Consider the following 21,976-nt stretch of genomic DNA (forward strand, 5'->3'; position numbering starts at 1 on the left):
AACCTTTCTGACTTCTCTAAGTAGCGTGGTTGGCTACGTACTGTGCGAAATAATTTCAACATACATACTTCTCAAGGCTGTGTGCGACTTTCTCTCTGCTCATTTTCTCTTTTGCTGTATTTTGTGAAAAGGCGTTCTACGGGGTCGCGCTAAGCGAGGCGACTATTGGGAGCAAACGTGCATCATGAGAGAGAGAGAGAGAGTGTGATTTTTTTTTCCATATGGTCCTTTTCGAAAACAATTCTTAAATCACAGCTGATAATTTTCATCAAAACAATTGCCACGTGTCAGGTGTAAAAAATACAGAATTCTTGCGTAAAAATGTAATATGCAACACTCAACTCTATATAGTTTACCAATTTTTTTTTTTTATCTAAGTCAAACATTTTACAATGTTGAAAAGCATTCCATGTTTTTTCTCGACAGAACCCATACAAGTACTTCCCGGACTCTGCGTTCGACGAGCCCGAGAGCATGTGGGGCGCGTTCGGACACCATCAGCCAATCCACCCGCAGTATATCCTGCCGCATCAGCAGCAGCAAGGACCGAGGCGGCAGATCCGCAGCGCTCCGAGCTCCGAGTCGCTGTACACCGGCGACGTGGCTGACGCGCTGGCGCTCTCAAGCCTGCGCCTGGGGCTGCCCTTCCCGCCGCCCCCGCCCCCGTACCAGCCGCCGCTGTCGCGCGGCACGCAGGCGCCCTCGGTGCACGACTCGCGGGGCCGCAGTCGCTCGCACGCATACGGCGGTGCCGGCAAGATGAGGGCGTCGCAGCAGGCCTACCCGGACGGCATCTCCTGCGGCGGCTACTACGACGGCGTGGACACCGAGGTGTGGGCCCGGCACGCTTGCCTCGCTTGACTGTCACGACTAGTCTCGTGGTTTGGATATTAGCTCGTTCAATCGCGAAGCCTTGAGTCAACGGTTCAAATTTCAGCTTCCGGTAATATCTGTGGTGAAGTGTCAGTGCACCGTATGCTGTGAAGTGTGAATGCAAGCGATCTTGCAATCACGTACTTAAGTAAGACCAGGGGTCAGCAACCAAAATATCAAGAAGAGTAATTTTTTTCGAATTCGGTAAAAAAATTCGATTTTGCAAAAGCAGCAATGTATGTCAATACAAGATGGTGGTCCGTAATGAATGATGTCACGAAGCAGTCTTTAAAGAGCCGCATGCAGCCTCGGAGCCGTAGGTTGCCGACCCCTGAGTTAGATCATTGCGTGCCATTGTCACAAGACAGGTTTTACATTTCGAAATGCCCTGCAGTTAAATTGTCCCAAAAAATAATTGCGTTTCATGTAGGGTTCTGTGTCCACTTAATTGCAATGTTCTTACACCTGGTTAAAAAGCAATCAAGGGATCAATATGGCCCGTGCCATTCATACCATCATGCTTCTCTAGAGCTGCCTTCTGCCCGGCTTTACCATTGTCTACTAAAAGCAACCATATGGCTCCGTGTGTTTCCCTTGCTTGGTTGCTAAACTCTTGGTGTTGATTATTTTTTCCATCTTCTTGGTTTTTTTCGGTAAAGTCACGTAGAAGGGAAGTAATAAAATAATAAAAATAAAACATAATAAAATGAAACAATTCTCACGACGTTTCGGCCACAACGCAAGCAGCCGTCCTCAGGTGAAGAATGGATATTTTTTCCATGTTCATAAACCTGCTTCCTCTGTCCTTCACAAGTGCTCGGTCCATCTCTTGAATGTCTTCAATGCTCTTTGCTATATCTATATATTATATTCCAACAGAGATGTGCGGTGAGGTCAATGGCTGGGGAGGCACTGGCTAGTGTCAGAGCCAGATTCACACACGGAGGGGGGCGTGGCCTCACTGAGGGGGCGTGTCCTCACTGAGGGAGGCGTGTTAGACACGTCCCCCTCAGTGAGGCAGATGTGATGGCTGCCTCCCCTGGTGCTTTTTCATTGCAGTTTCATGACGAGACGAGTGAGCCTAAATATCTTTATGCACAGACGTGAAATAAGTTACCTGGAGTATGGAAGGCGAGGACATGTAATGAAGGGGTCTACAAACATATTGCCAGCATCATGCAGGCTAGACATCAGTTGCTGAGGCGACATAACACATCCTCACATAAAACAGCACGAGGGGTTAACACAAGGGGGCGGTGATGGTAGCAGTGCGGGCTTGCTGCAGTACTGTGTTTCACGGCGTATGCGTGCATGCGTTGCCACCGGGCGTCCGCCCACCAGGGTTCGGAGAGCGGCGTGAGCGAGCCGTCGGTGCCGGACATTGCGATGGCAGCGTCCACGCTCAGCAGGATGTCTCTGTCGGAAATGGACTGGCCCGACGCCCGCCCACCCGCGCCGTCGTGCAGCAACAGCAGCAGCAGCAGCTCGGTGGCCGCGGCGGCGGCGGCGGCACCGCCGGCCGCCAAGCCCGAGCGGGGCAAGAAGCGTAGCTCGGCGTCGTCCGCAAAAGGCAAGGACAAGCAGGAGCTGTCGGGCTGCCCCGACCTCTACGACTTCTCCAGTAGCGTCGTGCACGTGTCGCTCACGTCGGCGGAAGGTGGCGCCGCGACGCCCGCCAAGTACAGCGACCCGGCCATGCCCGACCTGCACTCGTGCCACGGCGGCAACCGCGGCCGGATCGGCGCCGCGGGCGGCGGTAGTGGTGGCGGGGCGACGGCGATGAGCCGCGCGGCGCTGTGCGTCGACTTGGCCGCCGGACACCCTGCGGCTGGCGCCACGGCAGCAGCGGCAGCCGGCGGTCTGCTCTCCTGTCGGCCGCATGGCCGCCTGGCGCAGGAGGGGGCGGCCGCGGGCGCCGTGGCGCCGACGCAGGAACCGCACTCGTCGCGGGCGTCTGCGCTTGGGCTGCCGCACTTGGAGTACGACTTGGTGCAGCACGTGGGAACGCAGGTGCGTTCGCATTTCTTTGTCCGAGCGGCGGAGTTAAGTTGGCGAGCCCCCCTCCCCAGCCTGTGAACGTCCGCTGATGCCCAATATACTGTGGTCTAATGGTTAGCACTCGGGTAAGTATTACAGTTGGGATTGGCAACATTTGTTACTCTGCACAAGCATTTAATCAGATCCTGAATGGTTCAGCACACAGATAGAAATTGCAAAAAGTACAGTAAATAGGATATTTTTTAATCCTCAGCTCAAAGAAAATGTAGATTTTATTGACAAATAAAAATAGATCATCCCAATTTTTATCCCAACTGTGCTTTGTGTCATGTCATGAGACAAAGTACGCATTCGGTTCTTTAATAGAGCAGTGCATCCCCTTGACTTAGAGTGACCGATGGAAACCGATTTTACAAAGCTACCTATGAGATCCCTTCAGGTGACATCTGGCCTCCACATTAGAGTGAAGCACTGCATGAGCAGAATCATTGTTGCATGTCAGTCAAACCGATATTTAATTCTCAGAGCTGGAATTCATCCAAGTTAAATGCAAAACCAAATTTAACCTGGTGGGTTTTTTTTGTACAGTCGTTGATGACGGGGCCAAGACCATCGACTCGCGACGCTCGACACGCCGGATTAATCACGGGCGACTGCATGCGACGCGAACTGGGTGATCTCTGCGGTGCCAGCTCCGCACTCTGACCTCTGAGGCGACAATGCCCACCACGTCAACTCAAATGAGACTGCGTTCCTGCACGCGCGCGTGCATGTGTGCGTCTAGGTGAACGGCGCCTCCGCCCGCCGACCCGCTGAGCCCGAGCTCATCGAGGGCTGCCCTCTTCCCCAGCCGCAGGGCGACGCGGCGGAGGGGGGGGGCCGCCGCCGCGTCGCCGCCCGAGCGGCCCGCGGACAACGCGCCTCAGAACTCGCAGTGCCAGCAGCCGCGCATGCTGCTGCAGGACCACTTTCGCATCGTCATCCACGAGGGGCGGCAGAGCAGCCCGACGGAGGGCCGCGAGACGCCCATCCGCAAGTCTGCACTCTGATTGTCGGGGGTGGGGGAGGGGGGGCTGCCCTCGCAAACGTTTCGCTGTCCAAGCTCAACACGGAGGACGGGTGGATTGGCCGAGCGCCGGCTGGCCCCGCACGCGATGCCCTACGTGTCTTGGCCCAGAGTTCGTCCGTTCGGGAGGATGCCCCTGTCTGCTAAGTCCGGGGCATTGTGCTTCAAACAAGCTCCACAAATAAGAACTAATCCCAATGTAAAAGTTGGCAGTGTTGCTGGAAAATATTTCACAACTTTTTTTTCTTTGGCATTTCTGGGATGACTATCGCAGTCTACGTTTTTTTTTCACAGAGAGAAGCTGCTAATGAAGCTGTATTCTGAATGGAAATGTTTCAACCCGACTATCATTTTGGACATGCTGAACAGAGAGTAAACATCATATGTGTGGGTACTATTTTATTGACTTTTGTGTTCATACCTTTCACAAAAACAGATTTTTCTTTTTTTTAGTGCCGATGTTTAGGGCATCGAGCATGCTTGTTGGGTCAAAGTATACAATGCATCCGTACTTTTTATCTTCAAACAGCATTATTTAGTTTTGCGTTATTTTGTACCGTGTATCACAAACTCATTGACGGTCGAACCCTTCTGTTTTGTGTATTAACCACAGGCATATATTATCCACTGTGTGGCTCTTCACATATTGGAATTTACAAATTGTGTCCGCTCACACTTTATTGTTTTTACAATTTTCATTTGTTAAGCTTTTGAATTGAGAGCTTTTCCAGCATTTTCGACATTGCACACAGTGCCCTGGCTGTCGCAGCCCAGCTGGCTTGGTGTGATGCGTGTATTATATACTTTAGTTTGGCAGGTTTCCAGATTAAAAGAAGAGGAGGAAGGATTGTTTATTTTCTTTTTATTTTCATTGAAGCCGTGTTCTATTTAACCACGTGCGTTCATTATAATTAGACTGCTTTAGCGGTGTGTATAATTGTTTTTTTCTGCATTGCATATTTTGGACCGACGCATTGGAACCCGCTTAATATCACTATTTTCATTAACTTGCACTAAAGAAAGGGAATTGAGATACCTAATATTGCTCTACTATATTCTGTGTTCACTTCAGGGGTTGTCCTCTTCCCTCTGTCAAACCATTGTCACCGTAATATTGTGGTTACACCGGAGCATGTGATTGTGGTGTAACCAGCTGTTGATGCAACGAAATAGAACCAAAAGCAAATTTGATATGGCCAGTGGAAAATTGACCTGGTGGTTCTTGTCAACAACATGTTGGCTGGATATTTTTTTCTTTTAAAGATATTCATATATCAAGAAAAATGGCACTCTTGTCTGTTCATTGTCCTCTTTTTTTTTCAAACGAGCAATGGGTTGGTACTCAAATTGCACAACTGAGTCATTCGTGAAAATTCCCTTATCCTATTGCAAGCTTCAAGTCTCCGTGGGGCGACCACTCGACTCTTTAGTGATTCTCTCTTTTTTTTGACGTCGGAGAATTGAAGGGTGCAGCAAGCCCCAACTGGGATTTGAACTTGCAGTCTTTCTGTTGTGAGTCAAGTGCTATAACCACCAGTGCCCCTTAGCCAGAGCACCTGGCATCCGTCTAATGTAAACATGGAGACTTTACAATGTAGTATATTACCATGTTGTAGACCTCTCCATTGGCAGATTGGTGCAAAATGTTTGGAAAATGTATGAGTGGCATGATATATATTCATTACACTGCTTATAAATACACTTTTAAAGATGTTATTCAATATGGACGTGGATGTCTATCAGAGGATTCTCTTCTAGACTCCTGCCATTGATATTTCCCCATCACTGATTTGCCTCGGCAACATTAACGTTGTAAGCTGTGCTTTGATTTTGTTCAAATCGAGGGAGAAGTTTGACTAGATTTTATCCACTGAACTTAATCTCTCATGGATTACAGCAGTACATGTGCGTGCAGATGCATTTCTACTTGATATGGCATTTTAACTGCAATGGGCACACCGTTTAGCCCATGACCACCTGTCATTTGTCATTATCCATAGGTGTTTGTTGACTTGGGTACGTGAAAACAAACGTGGTGATTTTAAGAAGTATAGTGTCACTGGTTAAGCAAATGCTTTTTTACCTTTAACATTGCCATGCACGTTCCTGGAAAGTGTGTACAATCCCTGGGAATGTGGTATATTAAGACTAATGAACTAGAACTAAAGTGTTCAGCTTGAAGTGTGTTCTCATCATAAGACCCAGTTAGTGTCATGCCGTGCATTATGACAAAGCATTATGCATTCTAACCCAATCAAAATGCTTTACACTGTCGTTCCACCCGGTCTCCAGCTGTCGCCTCCCTGTGGTGCCTTTAACAAGTTAACAAGGGCATGGTGCGATCTTGGTTTGGCCGTTGGAACCCGTCATAATGCTTGTCAATTCAATGGTGGAAGTAGTTGCACTGTAGATATATTTTTTAAGCAGCTTTTACTGCACAATATCTGGGTAAACTGGACTGCAGTGACATAATGTATAGGTCATTTTAACTTGCCCGCTAATCTCTAGCAAAAAGTTAAGCATTTCCCCACACCTCGGTACGAAGATTCACACAGTGGGAGGCAAGGGATGGCAGAGCGTGCAGTCAAATGCAATGACATGACCCCACGATTGCAGGGGCACCATGAGCCACCCCTTGAAGCTTTTGCAAACAATTCCTGTTTGATGGCAACCCGCAGAATTGCACACCGGAGGGTTGTACATTAACAATACCATTTTTGGACATTTTGTACTTTGGAAATGGCAAGGAACCCGTTTTACACGTCAGTGTCTACTGCCATAATTACGTCAGCTTAACAGTAATTCCTTTCCATGAAGTACGTTTTATAGTAATCATTTAAATTTAGTTATTGGGTTCAGTTGATCATTTTTTTTACAAAATCTATACAATACTTCAGCTTGTAAAAAAACTTCATTTACAGTTGCAGTCAACAAAAGGGAGCTTAAGTAATTTTGTTCGGATGGCGAAATGTGGACTCATCCGACGTTTACGTCACATGCTGGTTGTATATTTGAGTCCAAATCCAGGTTGAGGCAATGGAGTGGGTGAGGGGTGACCGCTTAAACCTATCAACACGGCGATCGTGCTGACCACAGAGCAATGCAACCTGTGGAGCCACGGGCATGGATTAATATGCCGCCACCATGGTTGGCAAACTCACGCATTGCAATGACAACCGTGGAGTGTTTGCATCTTTTGACAGTTCCGCTTGAGTTTTCATGGCCAAACCTGAACTATGCATATGAAGGTTAGATAGCCTCGTGGTTATGAGAGGCAGATTGCTAGGGTGTGATGGTCAGGATGCAGAATATGCAGAAAGTGTTGACATTTAAGACTTGTTACACTTTTCATTGAGAGCCGTAAGTAACTAGTTAGCGAGGAGCATTTGACATTTTCCAGTTTATGATTTGGGATATTACACAGCTAATTCCTCTGTTGTAATTTATGGTATACTTTATAACAGAGGGACACTTTGGTAATTCCCTAAAGAATATTTATGTCATTTGATAATTTTATTCCCATGAAGTGCAAATGTGATGCACCCATCTGCGTTGATCTAGAGTGCCTGTGTTTAATGTAAATGTTTTAGCAAATAATTTAAATTGCATGACCTACATTTTAAAGGATGACTTGTTAAAATAAGTCCTAATGAAAAAAGCACCTCTTTAACAATTTAGTTAAATGTGAAATAAGCCCAAATTGGCAGCGCATTAATTGTATGTTGAGCCTATAGATAGGATAGATGGTCATCATTAGAATCCCACCCACACCAGGGATAATCAAGCCACTCAAATGTGTGAACCAAGATTTGTTAATAGATCTCTGACACATTGTGACATTCAGGCCTTCTTTTGTGCTCTCAAGCGTGCGTGCACATCATAGGCTTGCATGTGTACACACGTTGAAATGCATTCAATGTATTTACGCATGCTCACTCGTGTTGCATGTTAGTTGGTGTCTTTGTGCTGGGGTTTGTTTGTCTGTGCGCATGCCGTGTAAGTGCGTGCAAACGGTTGGATTCTTTCAAATCTGTTTAGTCATTTGCGTCTATATATATGTTAGTTTGTCTCTGTTATGCGCTTACGATTTCTTGATCGTGTGTGGTTTGCTGATCAATATGTAAATGGCCACACGTTTTGTTCCATGTAGGCCCATTTCATTGAGAATTCAGGAATTTGTAAACAATATCTATTAAGGGACCTTTCCAAATTGAGCTAAACTGCCACAAGTTAATATTTATTAAGTTAATGATACCATGTCTTGTCACATGTTTTCAATGCAGTAAGTTGAAGGCATGGCTATAAAAAAAAAACTGGCATGAATAAAGGATTTGGTCATCAATTTCCAAATTAACACATGACGATATTGTTTAATAATATACATTTAAACATTTTTATTCCCAAAGTTCATTGTAAATTTTAGAATATAAATATTATTAGGTAGAACATTTTACAAAATTGCGTAAAAAAATAAGGTAATGGTACAAATAAAATACAATTAGATTAATCTCAAGTTATATATATTATATTTAAACAGAGGGGAAATCAATAATAGCTGGCAGTTGTATTGATGAGTGATTTCGCATGGCAGTTACTTTTAACCACCAAAGAAGATGATTGACAACAAAAGGGACTGGGTGAAAATTAATTTTCAATAACATTACCTTATCACAAGGTGGTTGTGTCCACTGAAGAGGTACTGGGTGAACTGAGGATCATTTATTCCATGAGAAGGCTGAACCGTTGTAAATGCAGTGTTGGAAACGAGTTTGATTGTTTCACAGTGGTTTCAATAACCGCCGATTAGGCTCATGTTCAGAATTCTGGGCATCGAGTCAGTTGTCACAAATTGACATGAGGTCTCGTAGCTGCCAGTAATTCCTTTAGGGGCTTTTGTGGACAGGCGAGGAGCTATTATCAGTAAAACAAATTCTGAAACATTACATCATTTTGCATATGTTTGTCGTGATGTGCTGGCTTGATAGACCAAATTTAAACCCACGTGGACTTAAATATAAATCAACCTGGAACTCCACGCAAATGAAAAGAATCCTTATCTGTATAACTGATCAATTATGTATGTCTAAAGTAGTTAAATTAATATCATGACAATACAGTTTTTGATTTGTATAGCAGCCAAATTCTGTGGAATATTAAAAGAATTGCGAGTAAATCTTCAAAACAATATATTTGGTTTATATCAGCATGTATTACAACGTTCTGAATTCATTGGTTCATACAGTTAATTCATACTTTTAGATTAATTCATTTTCAAATCCTTGACTTTTGACGGACGGAAAGCCGCTACAACTGAGATAAATTTGTGCAACTTACGAATTGTTAATTTGTGCAACTTACGAATTGTTAATTTCAAACGTGCGGAGCGCAGCAGCGATCGAGACCTGCAGATCCACCAGTTTAGCTGGGCCTGTTCGCTAATGAAGTACGTGTACTTGAAAAACTAAATGATAATAACCTGTGGTGGTCCCATTTCAATTAGATACATTTGTTTGAGATCCTGAACGTATTGTTTCCTTCAGTTATGACCCAAACTTCCACATTGTACTATATAGTTACTAATTGTGTATTCAAATGTGTTAAATGGCAGCTTGAACCATTAAAAGCATATTAGTAAAACCTATTTAAATATATATCTTATGAACAATACATATTGAGATTATTATGCTTTCATTTAAGCCACCATTCTCATTTGTTTATCAAATGGGTGATTACTAATATCCGTTTAAGTATTCTATTTATAAATTAAAAGTATTTGGTCACATTTCTTCAATCAAATAATTGAAGTTTAGGATGTCATTTTGTTATAGGTCTTCATGGGTGAACCAATCCCGACAGAACGCCATGCCACGTGTAGATGCTGTCTGGTGACCATGCAGTGTTTACCGGTGTGTGTGTGTGGGTTACTGTTGACTTTGCTTTTCGCAGTGCTTATACTGATGGCTGTTTGGGAAAACAAAGCAAGTGTCATTCTGAGTGTGCTGGAAACACCCAAGAATACCCATCCTTAAATATGTTTGTTCGTCATTATTTATGTTATACCCATAAGCAGTTACCATGGGAATGGAATTGTGTACTAAAAGGGACTTGAAAAAGCACACATTTTTCGTGGAGGATTTAAAGATGTCTATATCAGCCCGTCATTTACCCAAGCCGCCTGAACCTTATCTAAAGCAGTGGATTTCAACATAATTTCAGGACTTTGCTTTACCCCTACTGTAAATTAAACCGCTTCTGAGTTGTGGTTTTCTCATACTTGATTAAGAGTAACATCTTAAAGAGAAAACCAATAGTCTTCGGAGCATAATTATTGTTGTCTAAGCATGTTGCAGTTGGCAGAGGTGGTTGATGCATGCAAGTTCTGGTGATATCTGGGGCTTGAATCCCACAATCCTACCAGCAATGAAACCTGGTTCTCAGGTGTAACAGGTCTGGCCGGTAGCCGACCAAAAACCACATTCGAGTTGCATTTAATTATGTTACGTCCGACTACGTTTACATATTTAGCTAATATTTACCGAGTGACGTGTTCTTGTTAGCACCGCGTATAGTGATTGAGAGCTGGACATTATACATATCAAAGTCCTGTATCCAAAATAGCAGAGAACGTTTATTCACTCTCGACAAAGAGCATGCGTGTACAAGGACAACATACAATTTGTGAAAAAATGTGGTATCGACTAAAAAAACATCGATTAACAAAAATGCGTCTGCAAATTGTCAGCAGTAATTTGAAACCTCATGCAGTAAAAATCGTGGCCCATATGTGCTTGCACATCCCATTGACAGCTTTTTTTTTAGTAATCCTCCCAGTTCATGGGAATATGTGATCTTTCCAACGTTCTGTTTTTCTTTTCACGGAGAAGCCGAGATGATCTGGCTTGTATAAACACAGGACAAATATTGGCAGGCGAAAGTTCTCGACCACTGTCAAGGACGTCATGTTATATTTTGTAGGATAAAGAAAAAATAAACGGGGCTTTGTCCACGATGGTGACACGTGCGTTCGTATTAACGCGGTCGTAATGAGAGCCATCACAAGCTGCTCTGACTGTTGCAAGTAAAATGTTTTAATACGTAAGGGTTGTGTCAACAGTGCATAAATGCACCAACAAAAATACCAATCACGAATACATTAATGACGACAATTACTAGAAACTGGTTAACATATGCGTAGCAACCCCCTTAGCTTGGTGAATGTAAGCCCAGCTTTCACGCAGGCCTCACTTCTCACGTGCTTACTATTTGGTGGATTGGTTCTGATGTGAAAAACATATTTCACAGCTGCAAAGTATTGATAATCATATTTCACCTACACACGTGAGATACAGCTTATGTAAATATAGATTTTAATGCGTCGTTCTGCCCTACCTCTGAAAAGGTATGTAGTACCGACATTTGAGGCTATGTAGCCGCACGGCAGCAGGCATAGCGACATTAATACAACGTGGTGTTTTATTACATTTAGCATTCGCTCGTTCGCATTCATACATCCTGGTTGATCACTGCTATTTTTCGTGCAGAACTAAAAACGTGGAACTTTATCATTTGTTCCTGATAACACACTGTCCGTTTGATATGGAGACGTTTAAATGTGGCACTAAGCTCGTGGTTGCCCTGAACTTATGCCAAGAGTTGAGTCTTGAGTAATTTCCTGTTTATGTCCAGTCGAGTTCTTAATTAATTGCAGTTCATGGATCACTTGATGAAGGGAGTCACTCTGCTTGGTTCTTAGCAATGCACCAAAGGCACTTTGATGATGGTAAACTTCATCATGAACACATTTGCCAGTATATGGCATAGTCTGTTCATAGTAAAAACACAACTCTATCGTGTTGAGTGTATTACCCAGGAAAGCCTCAATACGTCTCAATGTATGGACATAGCTAATTCTGCAGTACTCGCATCTAAATCGACCCTCTGCTAGTCTGCTGCAACATTGCATTAAAAGTATAGCACCCTTGCCTAAAAGCGAGAGTTCTTATGAGACTACACATGCATATTGTGCACTAGTATTAAGTCATCAATCACATTGACTATTTGATGTGCATAACTAGGTGTACGGAGGGATTTCGTCATTTACCATTTAAAATGCATCAATTTGGTTGTACATATATATTCAATGACAATTTAAATATTTGTTAATGCATTTTATGGCGAATGTCAGCTTGCGACCTCTCCAACCAATTAGAATCTTCGTCGGCTGACATTTAAGGGAATTTATATCGTGGTGAAATACATTTAGGAACTATGTGGGGGGGGGGGGGTAAACCGAGTTTTCTGGTGCAACTGCATTTCACTCTTTGCCTCTCGTTGGCACTGTAATGTATGCGGCCTCAATTCACCAAAAGTGAAAGCGTCCCTTTTTTTTTGCTTGGCAGTGACACAACATACCTTGAGGGTTTGCAACGTTCGTGGTGGGTATTCCTTCCCATGCTGTACATTTAGACACATTACACCATAGGGATCATTGTAAATGATCAACATTTACACAAGCGCACAAACCATACAATACGGGCTATGGTGTCAAGATGAATGTACCTCTGTCTGACAGAGCACAAGGATGAGAAAGAGCATACGCTTTGGAAATGTCGATAGTGTTGAATGATCCCGTAGCATGCGTTGCTAAAGTCCTGTCGTGAGTAAATTGCTTTTCAAGTCGGTCGAATGCTCGCTCTCCTGTGATGCATTTGGCAAGTATTACCGTTGCCACCGCATTAACACTGCAGGACTTTCCTCGGTGCCTTTAGAGCTTTCGTTTAGACTTTGGATTAAAGTAACAGATTCTATGCAAAAGGTAAATTCTAAATGTGCGTCTTTGTTTCATAGCAGATGTGTGCCGTGTACTATATTTGGTTTTGTAAATAATGTATATCTGTAATATCCTATGTGTAATGCACAGTTACGTTGGCGTTTATCATTGTATTGACATCTTAATTGACCCACAATGCTTTGTGTAATATATTTTGTAATTTGTTTAAGCGTCATTGTACATTGCATATATATGTTTGTCTTGTAACCCTACACCTGACCATTTCTACCGAATGTATTTTGAAATGGGCTTTTAATGACTCGGTGTATGCTTGTCTGAATGAAAGGTGTACATTGCTGGGTGATTAAATGACGTGGCTTTGCCGTTTGCGTTTGGTGTGCTCTGTCATAGTCAGATATTCCCACCACCCATCACAACCACCACCGTCCCAACACCCCAGCCGATCACTACCACCCATCACAACCACCACCGTCCCAACACCCCACCACAACTCAATCAATCACCAGCCTGAGCCCACAATGTCACTCTGTAGGTTTCTTTTAGCTGGTGACTCAAATATTGTACTCTGTTCATGTGACGGAATTAGACTCTCTCATTGATTAATACATTTTGTTTGAATAATTCAGAAGTTAATGACATAATTCAAATCTTAAAGGTAGGTTAGTCGACTTGGGCAAACGCGTCGCCCGGAAGGTTTTCGATGGCCAATACTCCTATAGTGAGCCAAGAATGTGTCCCGCGCGTGACGTCACTCCACCCACATGAGGCCCACCCCCCCCTCATTAATATTCATGAGTGGGTGGATTATTACACTTACGCAGAGGAAGGTCGATCTGAATTAAATAATTTATTACGCAAAGTCGCTTCAAATATGACGTTTCTTTACAGAAAGTGACGGTAAAAAACAAATATACGCAGAAATCACGACGTTTCGGAGGCAACACAAGTCTCCGTCATCAGGTGGGACCGTCACAGCCAGATTAGCTAATCTGGCTGTGACGGTCCCACCTGATGACGGAGACTTGTGTTGCCTCCGAAACGTCGTGATTTTTGTTTTTATTTTATTTTACTTTCTACGTGACTTTACCGAAAAAAAACCTAAGAAGATGATTCCTTGCAGTCACGAAAGCTTCAAATCTAGAAATATACGCAGCACTGCTGCATTCGTACGTGACGTCACTGCCAAAGAGCCCCCCCCCCTCTTCATTAATATTCATGCCCGCGCACTCCACATGCCGCACCCCTCCCCTCATTAATAAACAGCGGGTGACGTCACTCCACATGGCACACCCCCCCCCCCCCGCTCATTAATAATCATGAGCTGAGCAATTTTTATTTGGAATATTTCATGTTGACATCAATATACACCCGTCCCGGGACGGGCAAAAGGCTCGTGGTAAATAATAGAGACGCAGCGGCAGCGAAGGAATGGAACGCGCCTTAAGAGGACGCGTCCGCCGTGGAGATGGTGTTTTGTTGGATTTTTTTCATCGCAAGATCACGCGATAGAGCGACGTCTTAGAGGTGACCTTCATCCAGCGGTGGGTCGATCATGGCTATGGTTGCCACCTTTTCTCGCCCGGAGATATGTCTCAGTCAGCCTACTCGGCCCATCGAAACACTGCAGAATACAGACATGCGTACAACACAATTATATCAGATGGTCTGTACCACATCAATTCCTGCTACTTAAGCTCAGATGCCAATTCCAGAATTGTCCGCGTCAAACCTGGACAGGTGGCAACCCGAATCATGGCGGACGATTCGTTCATCGGGCCTGCAGCTGTATCGTATTACACATTCACATACTCAGGGTCATCGTTTGGACGTATTTATTTCTTGAGGCCGTGGGCCATCGTCCAGTGTAACGACTGATGTGCACCTATTGGATCCCTTGTTGGAGGCAAGGTCCGTCCGTCTGTCGATTTGTCTCCCACGTGTCACTATCAGCTGCGCTTGTCAATACAACAACAACCGTAACCGCTTGAGGCTCTGGCCACCTCATCGTGCGCCGTGGACTTTCAGAAATCAACACTCCAAGGGTGTGGGCCGGGACGGTTCATCGGTATTAGTTTCACCATCAGCCATTATCAAGATACTGCTGGATGAAGACCTCTCCAAGCTACCCACCATCTCTCACAATCCCAATGGCCCTTCATCGCGCGATTTGTTGTAAAGAAGGGGGCATTTCCTGAAATGCCCCCTTCTCCCTCGTCACACGGCGTCACAAAAAGTCAGACCCCCCTCAAATATGACGTCACAAAGCTCTGCCCCCCCCCCCCCCCCAAAACCATATTTCCATTTTGAAAATAAAACATGCTTCAAATCACTTTAAACTATTGTCATTGTAGTGCCTATTTAATGTGGCGCTGCACTCTGATGTTGTAGGAGAAAACACTTATTAAAAAGGAGGCGTTGGAAAGCTGAAATTTAGCATAAAATTCACTTGAAAATATTCAACGTCTTACTAAAACTGCAGATTTTCAGAATATTATATTGAAATGATCTTATAATTATAAAATATTAAAAGTTATTATAACTATAAAAAAAACTATAACTATAAAAAAAATAGTTGGTAGTAGAACGAAGCAAAATGGAGAATACAATTATAACAATCACATATTCATTTCACAGAATGAAAAGCCCTGGTAGAATCATTAAAATAAAAATGTTTAATAACAATCATTAATTTTTTTTACAAAATGTATGTTTCTCCATTCTCCCATGGAGAAGCAAAATGCTCCTTCATGGAATAAATAAAAGGTTACCTTCGTAAATTTAAATAATCAAATAGGTAATAATGAAAATTAATCAAAATTAGCGTTATAACAGTTCTATTTAATTCATATTTATTTAAAGTTGCGCATTTTGATGTGAAGTCACATTTCTCAAACCCCCTCGTCACACATCGTCACAAATGTCTGACCCCCCTCCCCCCCTAGGTGCGTGACGTCATTTATGGACGGCCCCATAAAGGTTTTTAGGCTAGATTTCGCAAATATACATCTGCTATTTCGAATCTGTACACGAAAAACTTGGAAGCAAAAGCACGAGCTTCAAGTACATTAAACCCTCGTTGGTTTGGATATGTGGATGCAACATTGTCTTGCCACACTGTGAGTATGCATGTTCTTGGGGCTTTCGGTAAAGTCTCGATAATAATTTGTCTACATTGGCCTTCAAATGAGTTAGATCGTCCGGCGGTGGACTATCTGTTTGCTTCAACACATTAATATTATTAATCCGTAATCTTTATGCGTGGATTAAATATCGGCCGTTCTTTCGGATTCGGGGCGGGGGGGTGCGTCAGGCGAACGTACGCAGGTAGGGGGGGGTGTAAAAAGTCCGCGTATACCAACAGAATTTTTTGCGTACCTACTCAATGGATGGCCCCTTATCTAGTAAAATAAATAAAATATAGTCGTTTAAAAATAGCTAAGATTGCACTATATTCTTGGTTCTTTCGGTAAAGTCACGTAGAAAGGAAACAATAAAATAATAAAAATATAAAACAATACAATTCTCTTGAGAATGTTTTAAATAATAAAAATATAAAACAATACATTTCTCTTGAGAATTTTTAAATAATAAAAATATAAAACAATAAAATTACATTGAGGATTTTATTGTTTTATATTTATATTATTTTATTGTTTCCCTTCTACGTGACTTTACCGAAAGAACCAAGAATATGAATCCCTGCAGTCACGAAAGCTTTAAATCAAAATGTAAGATTGCACTGTCCACGTGGGCCAGCAGATGGCGGTGCGGGCCCACGTGGCGACGTCTCGCTCCACGTGTTTGCCATTCCACAGCCAACCTGGCATCTCTTCCTCACTGTACAGAGGGGCTCTCCGGTAGTCGTAGTCGTCGTGTCGGGCCGGCGGGCGCCTGGTGAATGATCCTAGCTGGGTCCTCGTGGCAATCGAAGACAATTGAGGCATCACGGTTTGAGCTCCGAGGCGGAGAGGCTCTGAACGGCGGGCATTGACAGAGCAATGAAGGCGGTGGTGCAGCGAGTGGCGGCTGCAAGTGTGTCTGGTGAGTGAGACTGTCACTGGGCAGTGTGTTTGGTGAGTGAGACGACGACTGCCTCCAGTATTTGCGAGCAAAGTTTATCCACACATAGAGGAGAGAGAGAGAGAGCTTGTGATCTCGGGTGAGCCCTCAACCCTACCCCGGACATTGAGTCGATGCTCACAGTTCAACGCTGGCTCAGCCAGGTGGAGCTGCAGTATTGGAAAGGCGAATAATGGGCAATGTTTACGCAGGAAACATGTCAAGGCGCAGCCCTGCAATTACTTTCTCACGCCGCTGCTGGCAGTCGGACCTCTACAGTGAGAGGCTCGAGGGAGCCACTCCAGATGGTGTTTGTGACCCACTCTTCCGTGCCGCTTGGACATCTGGGATGGAAGAGGGGGGAGTGCCCACACTCTCGCCCCACCATTGTGGTTGTGGATAGGAGCCTGGTGGTATTTAAACACATTCCTGCGGAGGGAGCTGGTAGGAACGTTGGGTTGCTCGGTCAATGGCCAGGGTCAACGGCGGCGTGGTGTATTCCACAAATATGCCCGACTGTGAGGGCGGGCACAAGCCGGCGTGAGTAGGTTAAACGTTGAGTTTTATATGAGCACCACGGGGTGACCAGCCTCTCCCCACCCAGCCCCTCCCCACCCTCCCCTCTCCACCCAGCCCGACCCCTCCCATTTTTTGATGCACGACGGACGGACGGACACAATAATCCCCTGTGGGCTGGTGGAACCAGGTGGTTCCTACCAGTATAAACGTCCCCACGCAGCGGCAGATCGAAGAGGGGAACCACGGCTCCAGCCATTGCCCCTCCATGTGCCCGGTAGAGACCGCGCGCGTAGCAGCAGCAGCAGCACCCCGATGTTTGGTCAGCTCCGCCAGCCGCTGCGAGCCACTTGTGTTGCGCTGTTGAGCGAAGCAGGATATATTAATTACAGTTTTTGCCAGTGAGATGCAAGTAAACCTAAGTGCGAGGAATAATAACACCGCTTTAAATGTCAAGCCGCCACCTTTGATAACAACTATGCAGAACTCCGTATGCATCACTATACGGGCGAATCCATTCATTGATACTTCGTACAGGAAGCAAATATACAATTTATTTAAAAGCCTCGACATGCCTTCAGTCGAGCTCAATACACTTACTAAAACATGTTTTTTTGCTCCAAAAGTTGATGAACTTACAGCCATGATTTCACACCATGCAGGCAATCTGTTGAGAAAGAGGCGGTCCGTTTAGACATCGGTGGGGTGGCTACACATGGATCACCCCCCCCCCCCCCGTGTATCATCGCTCACACGAACGTGGTTACGTTGCTTATTTCCTCTCGGGGAGCTGGGCCGAGGAATGGGATTTTGCGCTCAGATTGTAAATGTTGTGGATTTGCTCTCCAACACACCGGTGTGCTGTACTAGTGACGAATTGGCACGTTCTGTTCTCGTGACAAACCTTACTAATTGGCTGTGTCGGGTGGTGGCAGGTTTAACGACACATTTTTTTACGCGATCTAACCCCCCCCAAAAAAACCCCCTACATTATGGATGAAATTGGTCGCAAAAACCTACTACTGCGTGCTTCCAGAGGGTCGGTGACTCGATCACTGAGCAACATTTGGATTCTAGATTTGAAATTTTCGTGACTGCAAGGATTCATACTCTGTTTTTTTCGCTAAAGACACGTAGGTAATTAGTCTGCATCAGCAGCAGGCCATGCTTTCCCACCTGATGACGGACGCTTGTGTTGCGCCTGAAACGTCGTGATTTCATTTAGTTGTTTTCATTTTATTTTTTACCTACGTGACTTTACCGAAAACACATTTGGATTGACAACCCGCTCGCCTGGAAGTTGACCACCGTCCACAGCACCACTTGGAAGGACACTCGATGTAATGTGGCCAACTACATCACGAAGTTGTAGTAGTCCACCTGAAGACGGAAGCTTGTGTTGCCTCCGAAACGTCGTGATCTTTATTTTATTTTTATTTTACTTTTATTAATTTAAATGTCTTACCTACGTGCCTTTACCGAAAAAACCTAAGAATATACATCACGAAGCTGAGTTTAGTGCGCGTCGGACAGCTCAGTCGCGTGGATTGTGCACCAGCGACAATTCCGAGTGGTCTGTGACCACTCACCACAGGACCACTTTTGATGAAGTTGACGAGTTATAATTGCTCCAGCGGTGACTCGTACCGTGACACGCTTGGGCGCGAGACGCCTGCTGTGTTTGAGCGAGAACGCTCTTTTCTTTCACGTCCAGTGACATCACCTCCCTCTGTCGACGGGATACTCAATTTCGATGTGACGATTCGACCTTTAGGGGAGCAAATAAAAAAAACCAGTTAAACTTCATAAAGATGTGGCATAGTTAAAGTTGGGGTTTTTTTTGGCAGACTCTATGGTTGGTGTGCCAGTGGATTATGTAAAACGAAAGCGTTACAATTAAGCAAGAATTGTAATTTAGCTGCAAGTATGTGAAAAAATACGACTACATGAATTCGTTTTTTTGTCGGGGCATCTATATGCCACTGGTTTTCAAATCACTGCATAAATGGAGAAAAGCATTTTGGAAGCATGGGAAAGGAAGAATTATTTTCTTTCAAATTCTTCTCGGAGCTGGAACGGCTGAGGAGCTGGCAGCCGCAAAGACGAAGCGTGGCTGCGGCGTTGGTGGGAATGAAGATATTTTATAGACGGTCATGGGCAGAGGAGATGGGGGAGATCTTTAATGTGCACTTTAACAAGAGAGGGGTGTGTTCCAGGCCAAAAGGTGGCAACAGATTGGAAGGAGCAATCTCCCATTGAGTGAGGTCGACTGCAGACTGATGGAGGCCTTAACATCTGTAGTGGAGAGCGCATGGACCCTAATGGATGAGAGGGGAGCGTTAGGCATGCGCCAGTCCACGTAGCATCATGAAAAGGGCGAGGCAATCTTTGAGTTGATTTGGTATTGACTGGGGAGACAATGGCGTGTCCATTCTGCACATTCCCATGCTGTGTCGTGGTACTGTCGATGTGCTGTGGTGATTTTCTAATTGGCTAGATAATGAATTCCTCGTAACTTGCAACCGTTCGTCAAGCCACTGCCGAATGAAGCCTTGCTCCATGTTTTTTCAACCACGGGGATTGTTTGACCGTACTTCACCAGTTCGGCTTGGTCAATCAGGGCCCTGGACCGCTTCAGATATCACTTGTTACTGACGTCAGCCGATGCTCGGAATCATGACCCTGTGTTGGCGCGGTTTATAGCGGAGTGCGTTAACCACTGCACCACCTTGGACGACAGCGGCTGTGAATGCCGAGCCACTTTGCACAGACTCGACTTACGAAAGCCCGACTTAAGAACGGCCGTAACTTACGAAGCAGCTTCCACGAAGTATTAAAACAAAATTGACTTTATTTTGTTCAGAGGAGCGATCCTGCACAAGATGTAACGAGTTTAACGATGCTTCCCGTTTTGTTGAACCGTCACATGTTTCATAACCGTATGGGCATTTAAATACAGTGCATTGCTGTGTTTCCGACTTACGAACCGTTCGACTTACCAACGCCTCTCAGGAACGAATTGAGTTCGTAAGCCGAGGACTGCCCGTGAAGTCGTTTTGGCGAGGATCTATGAAAGTGCGCAGCCTCCTGTCAACTTTAAATGAAACTGACAATTCACAAGCTTTGCCTATTTTCTGCCAGTATTGTAACTATAATTCAACGCTTGCAATGTTGCTTTTTCAAATTGGGATTTTTTTTTATTGAGCTGAACTATCCAATTAAGTACGCGATTACTCGCTCCATCATCAGGTCCGATTATTTGGCGAACCGGGCAACATGAGAAACACTGCCGTTGGGGGGGAAAAAAAGTTTCGCCTCTGTTTCCACGTGTGCCGCTGGACGGGAGGTTATCGGCGAGGCTTGGTGACATCATTGACATCGTCATCAACCGCGTCTCGCTGGGCCTGCAGGATGCGAGGGTGGCTGCCATTTTATAAGGGCCCCAATAAGCTATGACAATTAAACGTTTTAGTCGATTCATTTAATTATTTGACAGATTGTTCTAGATTCTAGATTTGAGCCACCTGAATCTCAGACCCTCGGGTTCCGGCTTTAGCATTGCTTGAACCCATCCACCTGTAGGGAAGAAATCGTGAATGCGCGGTTGTGTTTGACCTACATGTGGTTGTTTTATCAGCACTTGATGCCGCGTGGCTGTTGACATGTCTAAAGGGTACAGATTCGTCTGCATTTGCATTTCATTTCTACCCGCCACACTTTTTCTGACATGCAGAATGTTATTGATCGTACTTTTTTGGATTCGCTTCTTTTTTTTCATCTCAAGTTTCGCTTGAGGGCGGGCAATAGCATTTACGAAGAGTTTGCCCAGAATGTTTCTAGTTTTCTTTTGGCCAGGTCGCATTCGACGACAGTTTTTATTCGTGGAGCACCGAGTACCTTGTTATCGCCCTTCAGCTTCTGCCGGTCGAGTTTTCAGGCAAACCAAGGCACGGCTGGCAGGTGGCTCGTCGTAGTCGCGCTCCATGTAAGCGAGGACGAGCGCCGACGGACGCGGATGCGGCGGACAATTTGGAGATGCTCGCGCTTACTCGACGTTCGCTGTGTGTGCAGTCGCTGGAGAGCAAGTGAGCTCCATCGGAAGAGGACTTTGCGTGCTGCTGGGGATTTCCCGCGACGACACGGAGAGGGAGATCGACTTCATGTGAGACGCGCAACACCGCCGCCGCGGTTCGCTTACGGGGAGCCGCGACCCCCGCGTCCGGAACGTCCTCGTTTTCGTGGTGCCATTACGCGTGCGTGTACGGGCCGCCCCCGTTTTTTGTCAATCCGCTGCTGGATGAGGGCCGTGCCCTGTTTGTCCGAGAGATAGTTTGACGCACGCCTCACCAGGTTCATAGGGCAGTGCTCTAAGCAGGGCCAGCCATGGGGGGTGGGGGGGGTGCTGGGCCTGGGGAAAATCCCACTATGTGGGCCCCCCCTTCGCCTTCAGAATAAACCGGACGTATTACGTCTGACACCACCGTGACGTCGCAGCGTGTGGCCCCCCAAAGCGTGGGGCCCGGGGCAGTCGGCCCGATTCGCCGTGTACCTTAGTGACAGTTCCAGGCACTCTGCTACCGCTCATCCCAAAAAGCCTCCAGATACATACAGGGCAGCATTTACAAAATATGCTCGGGACGTTGTTTTGTGCATTTGTCCTCGTTTCTCAAGTT

The 21,976-nt window shown here is 45.2% G+C and overlaps 2 protein-coding genes across 3 annotated transcripts in view; both read left to right on the forward strand.

Moving 5' to 3' along the window:
* Positions 1-13,090, forward strand: part of BTBD7 (BTB domain containing 7) — a 58,712-nt gene extending 45,622 nt beyond the window's left edge. For both annotated transcript variants that reach the window (XM_078871776.1, XM_078871777.1), the window contains exons 14-16: positions 427-831; positions 2,215-2,883; positions 3,656-13,090. In XM_078871776.1, the coding sequence (XP_078727902.1) occupies positions 427-831; positions 2,215-2,883; positions 3,656-4,084 (1,503 nt within the window). In that variant the 3' untranslated portion in view covers positions 4,085-13,090. The remainder of the gene's footprint in view (positions 1-426; positions 832-2,214; positions 2,884-3,655) is intronic.
* Positions 13,091-16,575: 3,485 nt separating this feature from the next.
* DTD1 (D-aminoacyl-tRNA deacylase 1) overlaps positions 16,576-21,976 on the forward strand; it is a 93,127-nt gene continuing 87,726 nt past the window's right edge. Inside the window, exons 1-2 of the mRNA XM_078871786.1 lie at positions 16,576-16,769; positions 21,375-21,465. Of these exons, the coding sequence (XP_078727912.1) occupies positions 16,727-16,769; positions 21,375-21,465 (134 nt within the window). The 5' untranslated portion in view covers positions 16,576-16,726. The remainder of the gene's footprint in view (positions 16,770-21,374; positions 21,466-21,976) is intronic.

The sequence above is a fragment of the Lampetra fluviatilis genome, chromosome 33, assembly GCF_964198595.1.
Source record: "Lampetra fluviatilis chromosome 33, kcLamFluv1.1, whole genome shotgun sequence".
In the NCBI taxonomy this organism is placed as follows: Eukaryota; Metazoa; Chordata; class Hyperoartia; order Petromyzontiformes; family Petromyzontidae; genus Lampetra; species Lampetra fluviatilis.